Raw genomic sequence first — 14350 nt, 5'->3', positions numbered from 1 at the left:
TGAAGTAGCCTCTCGTTTGAGTAGGCAAACATCTTCCAGAACACAGCAAGTCCAGTTGCCTTGATTTACTACTGCTTAATATACAATTAGCTGGATGACTGAGAACCTTCATAGACATACAAAACTGTATAACTACTAACGCCATTGTTATAGATAATGCCTGTTAGTCGGAGGCTGGGTGTTCAAAAGTCTCATAGCTCAGCAGTCTCAGAAGCTCCATGCCGTGAAGCATGAAGGCAAGCATGCCAAAGGCCTTCTTCCCCACCCTGTCTACCCACGTCATCACTTTCAGGGAACAGCGCCTCTGTGGATCACCCCCCCAGCTCAATACTCTTTCCGCTGAGAGAAAACAAGTGCATCTGCTGGAGGGTATTTCCGCCTGTCAGCCGGTTATAAGACAACACGCTTCACACAAAGCATGCAGCAGATGTGGCAGCATCTAAGAAGAGAGGGAGATAGAGAGAGAGAGAGAGAGAGAGAGAGAGAGAGAGAGAGGAAGGGAGGGACAGATGCAGAGGGAGGGAGAAAAACAATTGATGCTTCAAGTGGATGGGCCTTTCCCAGAACATCAAACCAGAAAGCAAATTAATCTCGTCAGCAGGGTTGCATTGAAACATGTGACCCTGATATCCAACATAGAAAATAGAACAATAGAGCCCAATAGTCATCCCTCACCGTCAACGTTCAAGGTACATTCATTATCAAAGTATGTATACTATATGCAACTTCGAGATTCGTCTCCTTGTAGGCAGCCCAAAACAAAGAATCACAATACATCCCGTAAAAATAAGATCATCAAACACCCAATGTGTGGGTGGGGAACAAATCGTGCAAACAATAAAAGTAAGCAAACGACATTCAGAACTGAAATTGACGAAAGTGAGCCCACAAGCACGAAGTCAGGTATCACTGAAGCCGATCCAGGAGTCCGTTAATTGCAGTTCAGCACAAAGACAGGTAAACCTCCCGGAGCAGTGGGCTGAACGCTCGCCCCCGTCCATCGTCTCCAATATTACTTGTTATTGTCAGGTAACATGCCAGTGAATCTCCTCTGCACTCTACGGTATAGTGTTGGGAACTGCACACAATACTCCAAATACCGTCTAGCCAATGTCAGAATCAGATTTTATTAATACTGATATATGGCATGAAGCAAATTAATCTGAAGTCACGGGGTTGTAGCGTATAATCTTGATATACACTCAGTGGGCACTTTATTAGGTACACACGTACATCTGCTTGTTAACAGAAATATCTCATCAGCCAGTCATGTGGCAGCAACTCAATGCATGAAGTCATGCAGACCTGGTCTGGCAGTTCAGCTGTTGATCACAGCAAACATCAGTATGCGGAAGAAATGTGATTTAAGTGACTTTGATCGTGAAATGATGCTTGATGCTAGAGTGGTTTGAATATCTCAGAAACTGCTGATTTCCTGCTATTTTCATGCACAACAGTCTGGAGTGTACAAGGAATGGTGCGGGAAAAAAAAACGAAAACAAAATCCAGTGAGGGAGGTCAGAGACCAGACTGATTCGAGCTGACAGGAGGGGGAGAGTAATTCAAATAATCACACGTTACAACAGCAGTGTGCAAAATAGCATCTCTAAATGCACAACACATCGAACCTTAAAGTGGATGGGCAACAGCAGCAGAAGACAACAAACATACACTGAATGACAACTTTATTAGATACAGGGCGTACCTAATAAAGTGGCTGCTGTAGAACACAGAACATAGAACAGTACAGCACATGATTATGCCCTCAATCCCTCTCCAGCACTAAAGACCTCCAATGCAGGTAACATCTCAGTGAATCTCTTCTGCATTTCATCCACAATACTGCACACAATACTTGAAGTGCCGTCTAGTCAATGTCAGTTTCTGATTCTATTATCACTGGCACTTGTTGTGAAATGGGTTGTTTTGCAGCAGCAGTGGGATATATAAAATAAGTTGTAATTAGAAATATATTAAAAACAAGTTAGTGCAAAAAGAGAGCAAAATTTGTAAGGTGGTGTTCATGAGTTCATTGTCCATTCAGAAATTTAATGGTGGAGGGAAAGAAGCTGTAACTAAAGCATTATGTGTGTCTCTTCAGGCCTCTCCTACCTCCTCACTGATGGTAGTCATGAGAAGAGGGCATGTCCTGATTCGTGGGGATACTTAATGATAGATGCCACCTTTTTGAGGCATTGCATTGTGATGGTGTCCTCCATGCTGGGGAGGCTAATGCGCATCACAAACAAGAGGAAATCCACAGGTGCTGGAAATCCAAGCAACGCACTCAAACTGCTGGAAGAACTCAGCCGGCCAGGCAGCATCTATGGTAAAAAGTACAGTCGACGTTTCAGGCCAAAACCCCGACTATACTTTTTTCCCATAGATGCTGCCTGGTCTGAGTTCTTCCAGCTTTTTGTGTGTGTTGCTAGGTGAATCCACGTGATGGAGGTGGCTGAGTTTACGACCCTCTGCCGTTTGTTCTTGATTCTGTGCAGTGGCCCCTCTGTACGAAACGGTGATGCAACCAGTTAGAATGCTCTCCACAGCACATTTGTTTTTGTAAATTTCCTAGCTCTGATATTTTACATTCCAACGTATGGCGGCAAATATGCCACGTGCCTTCCTCACCACCCCACCTACTCGTGTTTGCCTTTTCAGGGAGCTATGGACTTGAACACAGAACACACAGCACAAGAACAAGCCCTTCGGCCCACGATGTTGTCCCGAGCTAAATTAGTAACCAAATATCCAATTCAACGAATCTCCTTCCATTTCCTGCACATCTACAGCTACTTCAATGCCTCCATCGTCTACCTCCACTGCTACCCAAGGCAGCACAATCCGAGCACCAACCCACCCCTCCCCCCCAGCTCTCCATGAAAGAGTTCCTTTCATCAGGACTTCATTCATGAAACGTTGACTGTTTATTTCTCTCTGTAGATGCTGTTTATTGGGCCTTTCATACAGAAGGCCATGGGCAGTGAGATCTTTAGGGGAAGGGAGTCAGGATTAAAGTAACAGGAAACTGGAGCCAGTCCTGTGTACGGTACACGGGTGCGCTACAAAGTGAGCAGAGACTGACGAGATTCTGCAGATACTGTACACCTAGAGCAATACACAAAAACACATGGAAAATGTTGGAGGAACACAGCAGGTCAGGCAGGAAGGGAAATAGTCGGCGTTTCAGCTGAAGTCAAAGCAAGAAGTTGAGTGAGGGAGGAGTATAACCAGACAGGTGATAGGATTGACCGGATGAGTAGAGGGTCCCTTATTTTGGCCTCTGGCCTTTGCCCTGTTCCTGTCCAGTCCTGATGAAGGGTCCTGGCGTGAAACACCGACAGTTCATTTCCCTCCTGGCCTGCTGAATTCCACCAGAATTTTGTTGCGTTGGAAGGAGTGATCACCCAGCCCCGTGTCTGGTTTCCCCGGTGTCCGGGAGGCCACACAGTGAACAACCGAATCATACAACATTAGACTGGACACAGTACAGGGGAATCGCTGCGTCACTTGGAAAAGCTGTTTGGGTTCTGGGATGGTGGGAAGGGAAGACGTGAACGGACAGGTAATGCATGGCCCTCTCTGCCCAGTGATCCATACTGCTTCCCTCCTAATCTTATTTCCTCTCCTGGCCTGTCTCACCGCAACCCACCCTCCTCTTATCCCCACTCTCCTCCTCAACCTGTCCTCTCTGCTCTGTCTCTCTCTCCTTCTCCCTTACCTCATCTTATACCCTCTTCCCCTTCGCCATTCACTCCCTCTCTGCCCTCTACTGCCTCACTCTCCACCCCTCTCTCTTTGCCCCCTCTCCCTCTTTCTGTCTCGCCCTCCCCGATCCACTCTCCTCTCTCCCAAGCACCTCTCCATGCCCTATCTCTCTCTCCCATCCTTTCTCGCTCAGGCCTTCTCTCCCCTGTTCCCCTTTCTCCCTGACCTTCTCTCCTTCACTCCCCACCTTCTTCCTCTCTCATCCATCTTTTCCTCCTCCTCTTTCTCCGCCCTGTCACTCCTTTCCCGCCCTTCTCCCCTGACGTCACTGCCTCGGGTTCTCACCCTCCCTCGTTCTCTCTCCTCCCCGCTCAGATGGGCCTCCTACCTCGTGATCCTGCTCTACGAAACCCTCCTGTGCCTTGGAACACTGTTGGCCCTCGCCAGTCTCGCCCGCTGCCCGCTGATCTGGTGAGTGTAGACCCGGGGGCATTGTCTGAGCAGGCTGGGGACGAGAGAAGCTTGGCCTCAGAACTGAGTCGGGGTGGTGAATCATGGAGCAATGGACAGCTGGGGCCCAGACAAAGTCATAACCATCCCCTCTCTCTCACACATCTCTCCCTCCTTCTCTTCCTCTCTATCTTCTCTCCCGCTGTCGCCATCTCACCTTCCCTGCATCATGCTATTCATTCCTCTCTCTCTTTCCCTTTCTGCCCTTGCCTTTCCTCCATTTTTCCTTCTCCTCTCTCTCTCTCTCTCTCTCTCTCTCTCCCTCCCTCCCTCCCTCCCTCATCTTCTCTCTCACCTGTCACACTTGGCCCAGCCTCCTGGACGCGTCAGCCCAGGACCCTCGGATTGACGGCAGACATGACCCGTTGACTCGGTCTTTTCTCCCCAGGCTTACCATTCTGGCCGTGATGGCCCTGCTCCTGAGCTGGCTGGGCCTCGGCGTGGACTTCGCCGCTGCTCTGGTGAGTGTCTCTGAGCCCAGCGCACATCGCAGGGCAACGGGCTCTGGTCTCCAACCCCACCACCCACCCATGCACCCATCCCGTCACCGCCAGGCCCTCATGGGCCCAGTTATGGAGCGGGCACAGACACTAAGATGATCCTGAGGTTCCAGAGTTGACGGGATGGTGTGGATCGTAGATGGGACAATCTGCCTCTGCCCCCCAAACGCCCTCCCACTCATTGCTCATCACCTTCCTCAGCACCATCTACTTACACTGCCAACTCCTCTGATTCAGGAGCATAAACCTCCAATAATTCCCTAACCGCTACAATAGGAGCCCGTCTCCCATTTCCTTTTCACCCACTGGACCCTGTTTTTAAATACACCGGGACCCCGTTTCCCATTCCCTTTATACCCATTGAAACCCCGTTTCCCATTCCCTTAATACCCACTGAGACCCCGTTTCCCATTCTCTTTATACCCATTGAGACCCCATTTCCCATTTCCTTTATACCCACTGAGACCCCATTTCCCATTCCCTTTATACCCACTGAGACCCCGTTTCCCATTCCCTTTATATCCACTGAGACCCCATTTCCCATTCCCTTTATACCCACTGAGACCCCGTTTCCCATTCCCTTTATACCCATTGAGACCCCGTTTCCCATTCCCTTTATACCCATTGAGACCCCGTTTCCCATTCCCTTTATACCCATTGAGACTCAGTGTCCCATTCCCTTAATACCCATTGAGACCCCATTTCCCATTCCCTTTATACCCACTGAGACCCCGTTTCCCATTCCCTTTATACCCATTGAGACCCCGTTTCCCATTCCCTTTATACCCACTGAGACCCAGTGTCCCATTCCCTTAATACCCATTGAAACCCCATTTCCCATCCCCTTTATACCCACTGAGACCCCGTTTCCCATTCCCTTTATATCCACTGAGACCCCGTTTCCCATTCCCTTTATACCCATTGAAACCCCGTTTCCCATTCCCTTTATACCCATTGAAACCCCGTTTCCCATTCCCTTAATACCCATTGAGACCCCGTTTCCCATTCCCTTTATACCCATTGAGACCCCATTTCCCATTCCCTTTATACTCACTGAGACCCAGTGTCCCATTCCCTTAATACCCATTGAAACCCCGTTTCCCATTCCCTTTATACCCATTGAAACCCCGTTTCCCATTCCCTTTATACCCACTGAGACGCCGTTTCCCATTCCCTTTATACCCATTGAGACCCCGTTTCCCATTCCCTTTATACCCATTGAAACCCTGTTTCCCATTCCCTTTATACCCATTGAGACCCCGTTTCCCATTCCCTTAATACCCATTGAGACCCCGTTTCCCATTCCCTTAATACCCATTGAGACCCCGTTTCCCATTCCCTTTATACCCATTGAGACCCCGTTTCCAACTCCCTGTGAACCTACCGGGAACCCAGTTTCCGCTTCTTATAAATTGACCAGGACCCAATTTCCCACTTCCTTTAAGCAACCGGTGCCCTTTCCCTGCTCTCTTCAAACACACTGGGGCTCTGTTTCCCAAACCCTTTAAACCTACCGGGGCCCATTTTCCTGCTGTCTATAAACTTGTCTGGGCGAATTCTCTCGCTGCTGTCACTCCTGTTTCCAACTCCCTTTTTCCAACACGCACACACACACTCACATGCAGACAGAACAAGAATTCTTAAGCCTCAGACTCCGGCCTGTGTTTCTCCAGAAGTGTGAATTCCTGGCGAGGTAACAAGCCTCGTAGTGGGAGGTGGGTGGATTAGTCTCGTTCGCCGGGCCAAGGAGGGTTTGGTCTCTGTTCACCCTCACTTCACTCTGTCCCACAGGCACTGAGTGACTTCTGCGTCCAACCGGAAGTATACATCCTCAACACCAGTCAGTGGGACCAGGTCCTGAGCTCAGGTGAGGGGAGGGGAGGGGGAACGGGTGGAGGAGGGTCGGGGGAGGATGGAGAGAGAGCGGAGGAGGGAGAGTAGTGGGAAGGAGAAATGGTTGAACAGGAGAGAGAGGGATGGAGGAGGCACGGAAGTGAAACTGAGTGAGACGGCCGTAGTGGGGGTTAATGGGGAAGAAAGAGGAGGGGGAGGGAGGAGATGGAGGAAGTGGAAGTGAAGGATGGTGCGGCATGGTTATTGGGAAGAGGGAGGGGAATAAAGGGGAAGGGTGTGGAAGTGAGAGGAGCAAAAGAGAGTGGGAGAGGAGGGATGGGATGTATTCAACGCCCTCCCTACCCAGCCAAGCACCTTACCATATAGACAATAGACAATAGGTGCAGGAGTAGGCCATTCGGCCCTTTGAGCCAGCACCGCCATTCACTGTGATCATGGCTGATCATCCACAATCAGTATCCAGTTCCTGCCCTATCCCCATAACCTTTGATTCCGCTATCTTTAAGAGCTCTATCGATCTCTTTTTTGAACGCATCCAGAGACTTGGCCTCCACAGCCTTCTGGGGCAGAGCATTCCATATATTCACCACTCTCTGGGTGAAAAAGTTTTTCCTCAACTCCGTTCTAAAAGGCCTACCCCTTATTCTTAAACTGTGGCCTCTGGTTCTGGACTCACCCATCAGCGGGAACAAGGTTCCTGCCTCCAGCGTGTTCAATCCCTTAATAATCTTATATGTTTCAATAAGATCCCCTCTCAGCCTTCTAAATTCCAGAGTATACAAGCCCAGTCACTCCAATCTTTCGACATATGACAATCCCGCCATCCCGGGAATTAACAAGACTCTATAGATGCTGGAAATGTTGAGCAACACACACAAAATGCTGGAGGAACTCAGCAGGTCAGGCTGCATCTATGGAAATGAATAAGCAGTCAACGTTTCGGTTTGAGACCTTTCATTGGGACCTTATCTTGCCGTGTCCTTCCTCACCCACCACCCACCCACCCACTGCCACATGTTCCCAACCTTCCTCTCTGCATGCTCTTGCCTGATCAAATCTTGGAGAGCCTGCATACCTACCATCTCTGCCACGTCTCTCCCTCTCTTCATCTCTTCTCCTCTCTCTCTTTCTCTCTCCCTATCTCTCTTCATCCATCTCTCCATCTCTTTCGCTACCCCTCCCTTCCTCCCTCTCTCACTATCTGCCCACGCTCTCTCTGTCAATGCTGACTGACCCGGTGAGTAGCTCAGTATACTTTTCTAGTGTGTGAGGTTCCTGGTATTGGGGGAACAGGAAAAATCACTCTTGTGTTTATTTGCAGATATCTTGGAATATTATGTCAGCTGTGATGGAAAAACTCCGAACCCCTTTCAGCAGGTCTGTCGTCTGAACCGCCCCCTCCCCCCACCCGCTCATCCCATCTATTGGGTCACCTGAATCCTGACCCTCCCAGGCTACTGAATCACCTGAGCCCCTCCTCTCCCAACCTACTGGGCCTCAATCCAATGCCTCCTCCTCCACCCTACTGCATCCTCACCTAACCTTACTTCTCACACTACCATAAAACTAAGACATAGGAGCATAATTTGGCCATTCGGCTCATCGAGTCTGCTCCAATTTTCGATCATGGCTAATTTATTTTCCCTCTCATTGCTCTTCCCTGCCATCACCCCATAACACTTGACACCCTTAACCAAGAAGTTATCAACCTCCGTTTTAAATATACCCAATGACTTGGTTGTCTGTGGCAATGAATTTCCCAACCCATCACTCGCACCTCAATAATTTCTCATTTATCCTATCTGCTCCCACCCTACTAAGTCACTTAATTTACCCACCCTCCCCACTCCATTGAATCTCTGCCTAATTCCACCCCTACCATCCTATTGGGTCCATGGGATGCCCACTTACTCCCCACCAGATTCCTGTCTCTCCCTCCCACTGGGGCTCCACCTCTCCAGCTCCATTCAGTCCCCATCTCACCCCACCTCTCCCACATCGTCGAATCCGCACCTAAACCCACCTCTTCAACCCTTTTGGATTCTCGCCTCTTCCAACCCCACTTCTCTAATTGGGTCCCCATCTCACAGCCTGTATCTCATCTCATTGGCTCTCCACCTACCCAATCCCCTAGATGATCTGGGATCCCAGCTCCCCCACCTAAGCCATACCCCTATCCATGGGCAATCCCTTATACCTATGTCTTCTGGCCCATCCCTCAACCTGATCCTTTGACTCACTAACTGACCCCACCCCTCGCACCCCATTGTTTCGGCCACTGACCACATATGTTCTCATCCAACCAATGCAGAGCCTGACGCTGTCTCACAGGGCAATGAGTGACATCCACCAGAAGCTCCTGTCCCTACTGCGAGGGTCTGCGGCTGAGCTGCCGTCCGCACAGGTAAGAGCTTGTGGGATCTGGACCAAGGACACTTGAGATAACACACTGTGCAATGGACCAACCCTAGAGGACACTGGATCACAGAAACTGGACACAGGAGCAAAGATAACAGAGACTGGGCCAATTACATTGGGAACTGAGCAGAATAAGGATACTCGAGTCTGGATAATGAGTCTAGGAACCTAACCAAGGATATGCAGCACTGGACACTAGGCAATGGGCCAAGGACACTTGAATTCAGAAAATGGGCATTGGTCAAAGCAGACAGGACACTGCGCCATGGATGCTGGGCACTGGGCACTAGACAAGGACATTGGATGACGAAGAGTACGATTAGGCACTGGACACTGGGCACCGGGTACTAGGTACTAAACCAAAAATACTGGGCACTGGACCAAAGGCAACAGACTCTGGACCATGGAGGCTGGGCACTGGATCAGACAACGGACCAAGGACACTGGACTCTGGACACTGGTCCATGGATGCTGGGCACTGGGTACTAGGACAATAACATTGGACCAGTTAAACGGGATCAAGGACACCGGGGTGAGGACACTGCACATGGTCAAGATCATGGAACCAAGAACACTGGATCCTGGATCAAGTTCATTGGACTACAAACACTGGGCACCAGACCAATGACACACCACCAAGGGCACTTGGCCCCGGAACAAAGACACTGGGCCAACAACGCTGGACAGTGGATACTAGGCATTGGACACTGGGGCAAGGAGACTGCAAACTTGGCCAAGCACACTGGACCAAAAACATTTGTACACCAAACCATGGGCTTGAGGCAAACAACAAAGGACACGGGGTCCAAAAGGGAGATGGTTGGAGGTTTCATGTGTCGGGTGTCATTCACTCCCTCACTTCTTCAGCCATTTCCTCCTTTACTCTTCTCTCTCTCCCTCCTTCTCTCCCTCCCTCCCTCTCCCTGCTCCTCTCTCTTCCTCTCTCTCTCAAATACTTGGTCCATCATTCCTCCCTCAGTCACAGTGTTGGGGTGTTGGTGAGCCAGCGGTTGGGTCATGCCTTTGATTCTGGACAGGACAGTCAGGACAGTCACCACGTCCCTCACCCTATGCTGACCCTCTCCACCCACAGCCCAGGCTGCTCTCCGTTCTCCAGGCCCTTAATACCAGCGAGGGGATGTTCCACCACCTCACCGTCCGCCTCCACTGCCTCGGCCTGCACAAGGTGAGAGGAGACGGGGGGAGGGTGGGATCAGGGTCTGGCTGGGGTTGGGGTTGCAAAGGTGACAGACAGTGTCAGGGGTCAGAGAGGTGAGCGACAGTGTGGGGTCTGGAGTCAGGGAGGTTGGAGACAGAGTCAGGGGTCAGGGAGGCGGGAGATTGGGTCAGCAGTCAGCAACGTGGGAGATGAAGTCAGGATTCAGGGAGATGGCAGGGGGTGTCAGGGGTCAGGAAGCTGGTAGACAGGTCAGGGTTGTGAAAGACGGAGTCAGGGGTCCAATTTGTGGGTCAGGTAGAGGGATAAGGGCAAGGGTCAGGTAGGGGAGATGAAGTCAGGGGTCAGATAGGGGTAGGGTCAAGGATCAGGGATTGAGGAGGTGGCAAAGGTCAGGGAGGTTGGAGATGGGGGTGAGGTCAGGTGTCCGAGTGTGGGAGTCAAGGTAAAGAATCAGGCGGTGGGAGGGAGTGTCCTGTTCCATGTGATGCCAAGCGCCAGGGAGGTGGGTGACAATGTCAAGTCACTGGTGGGCTCAAACGTCAAGGTTTGGGATGGTGGGAGACAGGCAAGGTGGGGGATGGAGTCATGTACCGAGTGGGGTCAAGATTCAGGGAAGTGGTTGGGATCAGAGGTCAGGGAGGTGGAAGACAGGTTCAGGGATCAGGGAGGAAGGTAATGGGGTCAGGATTCAGGGATCGGGGAGGTGGGAGACGGGGGTCATGTACCTGATGGAGTCAGGGATCAGGGGGTAAGGATGTGCGAGATCAGGCTGGGTACAGGGTGGGGCCAGGAATCGGGAAGTTTATGTTAGGGTCAGGTGTCAGGGAGGTGGGACCAGGTACAAAGTAGGTCAGGGGTCATGAAGTGGGCGATGGGGTCAAGGGTCAGGAGGTGGGAGTCGAGTTCAGGGATAGCGGAGGTCAAGTCAGAGCGGGGTTGGGGGAGTGGATGGGCCAGGGTTGGTGGTGTGGTCTCAAGGAGCGAGGCCTGCTGTGTGTCTGTCGGGCGTTGGGGCAGGTTGGGATTGAGAGGAGTGGGAAGCTTCGGTTGGGTTGGGAGAAAGTAGGGGCTTGAGGGGAGTGTGTGGGGGATCTGGAGAGGGTGCGCCTGGGATCAAAAGTCATGTAGACTGGTGGGGACATGAGTTAGAGGGAGTCAGGAGTCGGGAGTTTGGGGAACAGGAAACAAGATTCAAGGATATGTCCTCACCAAATCATCCCCTTTTTCTCCTGACCCTCTCTCTTGCCTCCGCTCCCACTCTCTTGCCCATCCTCTCACCACGTCCCTCTCCTCCTCTTCTCTCCGACCCCTCCTCTGCTACCCTTCCACTCGTATCTTCTGCTTCTCTCTCTCCTACCACCTCTCTTTCCTCCCCATTCTCTCTCATCCCTATTTCTCTCCCTCCTTGCTCCATCTCTCCACCCCCTCTCCTCCCTCCCTCTACTTCTTTCCACCCCATGCTCCGCCCTCCTCTCTCTGTTCCCCCTGTCTCCACCCCTCCCTTACCCCGATTTCTTCCCCTCCTCCCATCTCTCTCTATCCTCTCCCTCTCTCCTCCCAATCGCTTCCCATTCCCTGCCCCTCTCACCACCCTCCCCATTCCAACCCCTCTCTTACCCCTTCTCCCCAATTTCATCCCTTCCTCCCACCTCTCACACTTCCACTCTTCCCCCTCCTTCCCGTCTCTTCCTCGTCTCCCCTCGCCCTCACCCCTGCACACCCCACCCTGCAGCATCTCCAGGACCTGTGGACCGGTTTGTGCTGGGATGGACTGGAGGGGTCCCTGGGGCTCTCTGTCCTCTCCCTCGTCAGCGTCGCCACCTTCTCATCCCTGGCTACCTGTCTGGCTCAAGTCTGGGCACTTTCCGTGGCCGCCCGGTGAGTCCAGAGTCTGCTGAAGGCGCAGATGAGGTGGGGTTGGGGGGGGGCTGAGAGAGATAAGGAGGGGATAGGGAAAGATGGGAGGAGGGGAAGTAATCGGGGGGAGAGAGCAGGTGCAGGGAAGTTAGAGAGGAAGGAGACTCGGAGGAGAGGGAACGGGGCAGGAGGACGGGGGGAGAAGTTGGGGAGATGGGCAGTGGGGTGGGGAGGGAAGGCTACAACAGAAACATTGGAGTGGAGGTTTGAGGCTGGGAGAGTTAGGAAGGAGGAAAGATGGAAAGGGAGTGGGGAGGGAGGACAGAGGGCAACAATGGTTGAGTGAGGACATTGAGTTTAGAGGGAGAGAGCGGGCAGATAAGTTGGAAGGATGGAGAGAAAAGGATGAGCAAAGGAGGGGCAGAGGGCAGGGATGGACGGAGAAGATAGAAGCGTGGGGAGGAAGTGAGGAAGATGGAAGGGAGGTGAGGGTTGGGGAGGGAGGGAGTAGTTAAGGTTTGAAGTATGGAGGGAAGGGTTGGAGAGGAGTAGATAAGGGAGCAGGGAGAGAGTTTGGAGGGATGGAGCAGGGGGAGGGAAGGGGAGGCAGATGGAGGAGAGGAAGGGATGGGTGAGAGCTTGGAAGGATGGAGGGAATGTTCAGGGAGGGACGGGTGGGTGTGATGAGGGAATATGGAAGGAGAGTCACGGAGGGAGGGGTGGGTCATGGAGGGAGGAGAGGGTTGGGTTGGAGGGGACAGTCATGGAGGGACAGGAGGGTGTGTGGAGAGAATTTGAAGAGAGGGTCAGGGAGTGAGGAGAGATGCTGGGGGTAGGGGATGTTTGGGGAAGAAGGGGAAGCGGAGGTAGGAGAAATGGAGGAGTCGTGGACAGGTGGGGAGGGAGGGAAGGATTGTGGAGATTGAAGAGTGGAGGGGAGGGTCAGTGAGGGTAGTGGGAGGGTGTGAGGAGAGAGGCTGGAGGGAGGGAGGGGAGAGTCTAGGAGAGCCCGGTGTGGTCAGGAGAGAGGCGAGGTTTGGACAGGAGGAGGAAGCTCTTGGGATGGTGGGGGATTGTGTGGAGAGAAATGGAGATGGTCCAGTGTGGATCAGGTTTCTAGCGGGAGGGGAGCAGGAATGTGGCAGTATGGAGCAGCTAACCCACCCTCCCCAACAAACTTTCCATCTTTCCCTGCCTCCCACCGCCCTTTCCCTCCCTCACTCCACCTTTCCCTTCCTCCCCATTTTTCCCTCCTCCTCTTTCCCCCTCCTTTCCACCCCCACTTTCTGTCCCTCATTGCCCTCCTCATTCCCTTCATCCCCACTTTTTCCTCTCCTTTTCTCTTCTCCCCTTTTCCTTTCCTCCCTTTTTTCTTCCCCCTTTTCCTTCCCTTTCCGCTTATCCCTCCCCAATTCCCTTCCCCCAACTTTCCCTCCCCTATCCTTCCCATCCTCCCTCCCTTCAACTGCTTTCCCCTCTTGCTTCCCCTTTCCTTTCCTGCCCCATCTTTCTCACCCTTCCCACGCCCCCTCGTCCATCTTGCCTCTACCCATCCCCCAGGGACTCTGCGACGGAGGAGGAGCCGGAGGAGCCCGAGGAGCTGGAGGGCGAGGACGTCTTCAGGCCTCCGGAGTGGAAACAGTTGCCGCGCTACCTCAGCCGGCCCCGCCTCCACACCTTCTCCAGTTACGGCCGGTCCAGCCTCAGGGCCCCGACGCCCACCCGTCCGTGGACACCCACCCTCCACTACATGTAGCTCCTGGCCCGGGGACGGGGAGAGGGGGTGCCATAGCCGGGAAGAAGTGATGGGGCCTTCCCCACCCAGCCCAGGACCGGGAGACAGGCCGTCTTTTGTAAATGGAACCTTCTGAATCCATAAACCAGGTTCAAGGCAACACTGCAGGAACACGATCATCCCTTGCTGCTCCTGTTCCTTTGTCAGGCTTTTCTACACGTGCACACGCGCACAGAAACACAGGTGGACATAGTCAGAATGACATGGATGCAACACACACACAGCAGAACTACACTAACATGGTTAATGTCATGCCACTACAGCTCTGGGCATCAGAGATTGGAGTTCAATTCTGGTGCCCTCTGTAAGAAAGTTTTAGATTCTTCATGTGACTCTCCCCCGCTCCACCCATGAGCTTCCTCTGAGTGCTCTGGCTTCCAGCCACAGTCCAAAGAGTTATCTGTCAGTAGGTTAATTGGCCATTTTAAATTGTCCTGTGTCTGCATAACTGAATAAATAAACACAATCATAATCATGCACGCACACCGACATACAGCAACACAGTCATGCACAGACATTCACTCACAC

General features: G+C 52.3%; 1 protein-coding gene and 1 pseudogene across 1 annotated transcript; both read left to right on the top strand.

Moving 5' to 3' along the window:
• Nucleotides 1-4183, top strand: part of LOC134338740 (uncharacterized) — a 36866-nt pseudogene extending 32683 nt beyond the window's left edge.
• A 3723-nt stretch (nucleotides 4184-7906) lies between these two features.
• Nucleotides 7907-13783, top strand: LOC134338739 (protein tweety homolog 1-A-like). The gene is made up of 5 exons (XM_063034780.1): nucleotides 7907-7949; nucleotides 8884-8976; nucleotides 10084-10176; nucleotides 11903-12048; nucleotides 13588-13783. The coding sequence occupies exons 2-5, from the start codon at nucleotides 8908-8910 to the stop codon at nucleotides 13781-13783; spliced, it is 504 nt and encodes a 167-aa protein (XP_062890850.1). The 5' UTR covers nucleotides 7907-7949; nucleotides 8884-8907.
• The last annotated feature ends 567 nt before the right edge of the window (nucleotides 13784-14350 follow it).

Source organism: Mobula hypostoma, chromosome 28, assembly GCF_963921235.1.
Source record: "Mobula hypostoma chromosome 28, sMobHyp1.1, whole genome shotgun sequence".
In the NCBI taxonomy this organism is placed as follows: Eukaryota; Metazoa; Chordata; class Chondrichthyes; order Myliobatiformes; family Myliobatidae; genus Mobula; species Mobula hypostoma.
Note: the sequence above shows the minus strand (reverse complement) of the source record. Positions and strands in the feature narration are given on the sequence as shown.

What these genes read in the sequence shown, in the direction of transcription:
- LOC134338739 (XM_063034780.1), top strand. Translation starts at nt 8,908, where the DNA reads ATGAGTGACATCCACCAGAAGCTCCTGTCCCTACTGCGAGGGTCTGCG. An exon ending in CTGAGCTGCCGTCCGCACAG is followed by an intron (nt 8,977 to 10,083) that starts GTAAGAGCTTGT and finishes CTCCACCCACAG; the next exon opens with CCCAGGCTGCTCTCCGTTCT. An exon ending in ACTGCCTCGGCCTGCACAAG is followed by an intron (nt 10,177 to 11,902) that starts GTGAGAGGAGAC and finishes CCCACCCTGCAG; the next exon opens with CATCTCCAGGACCTGTGGAC.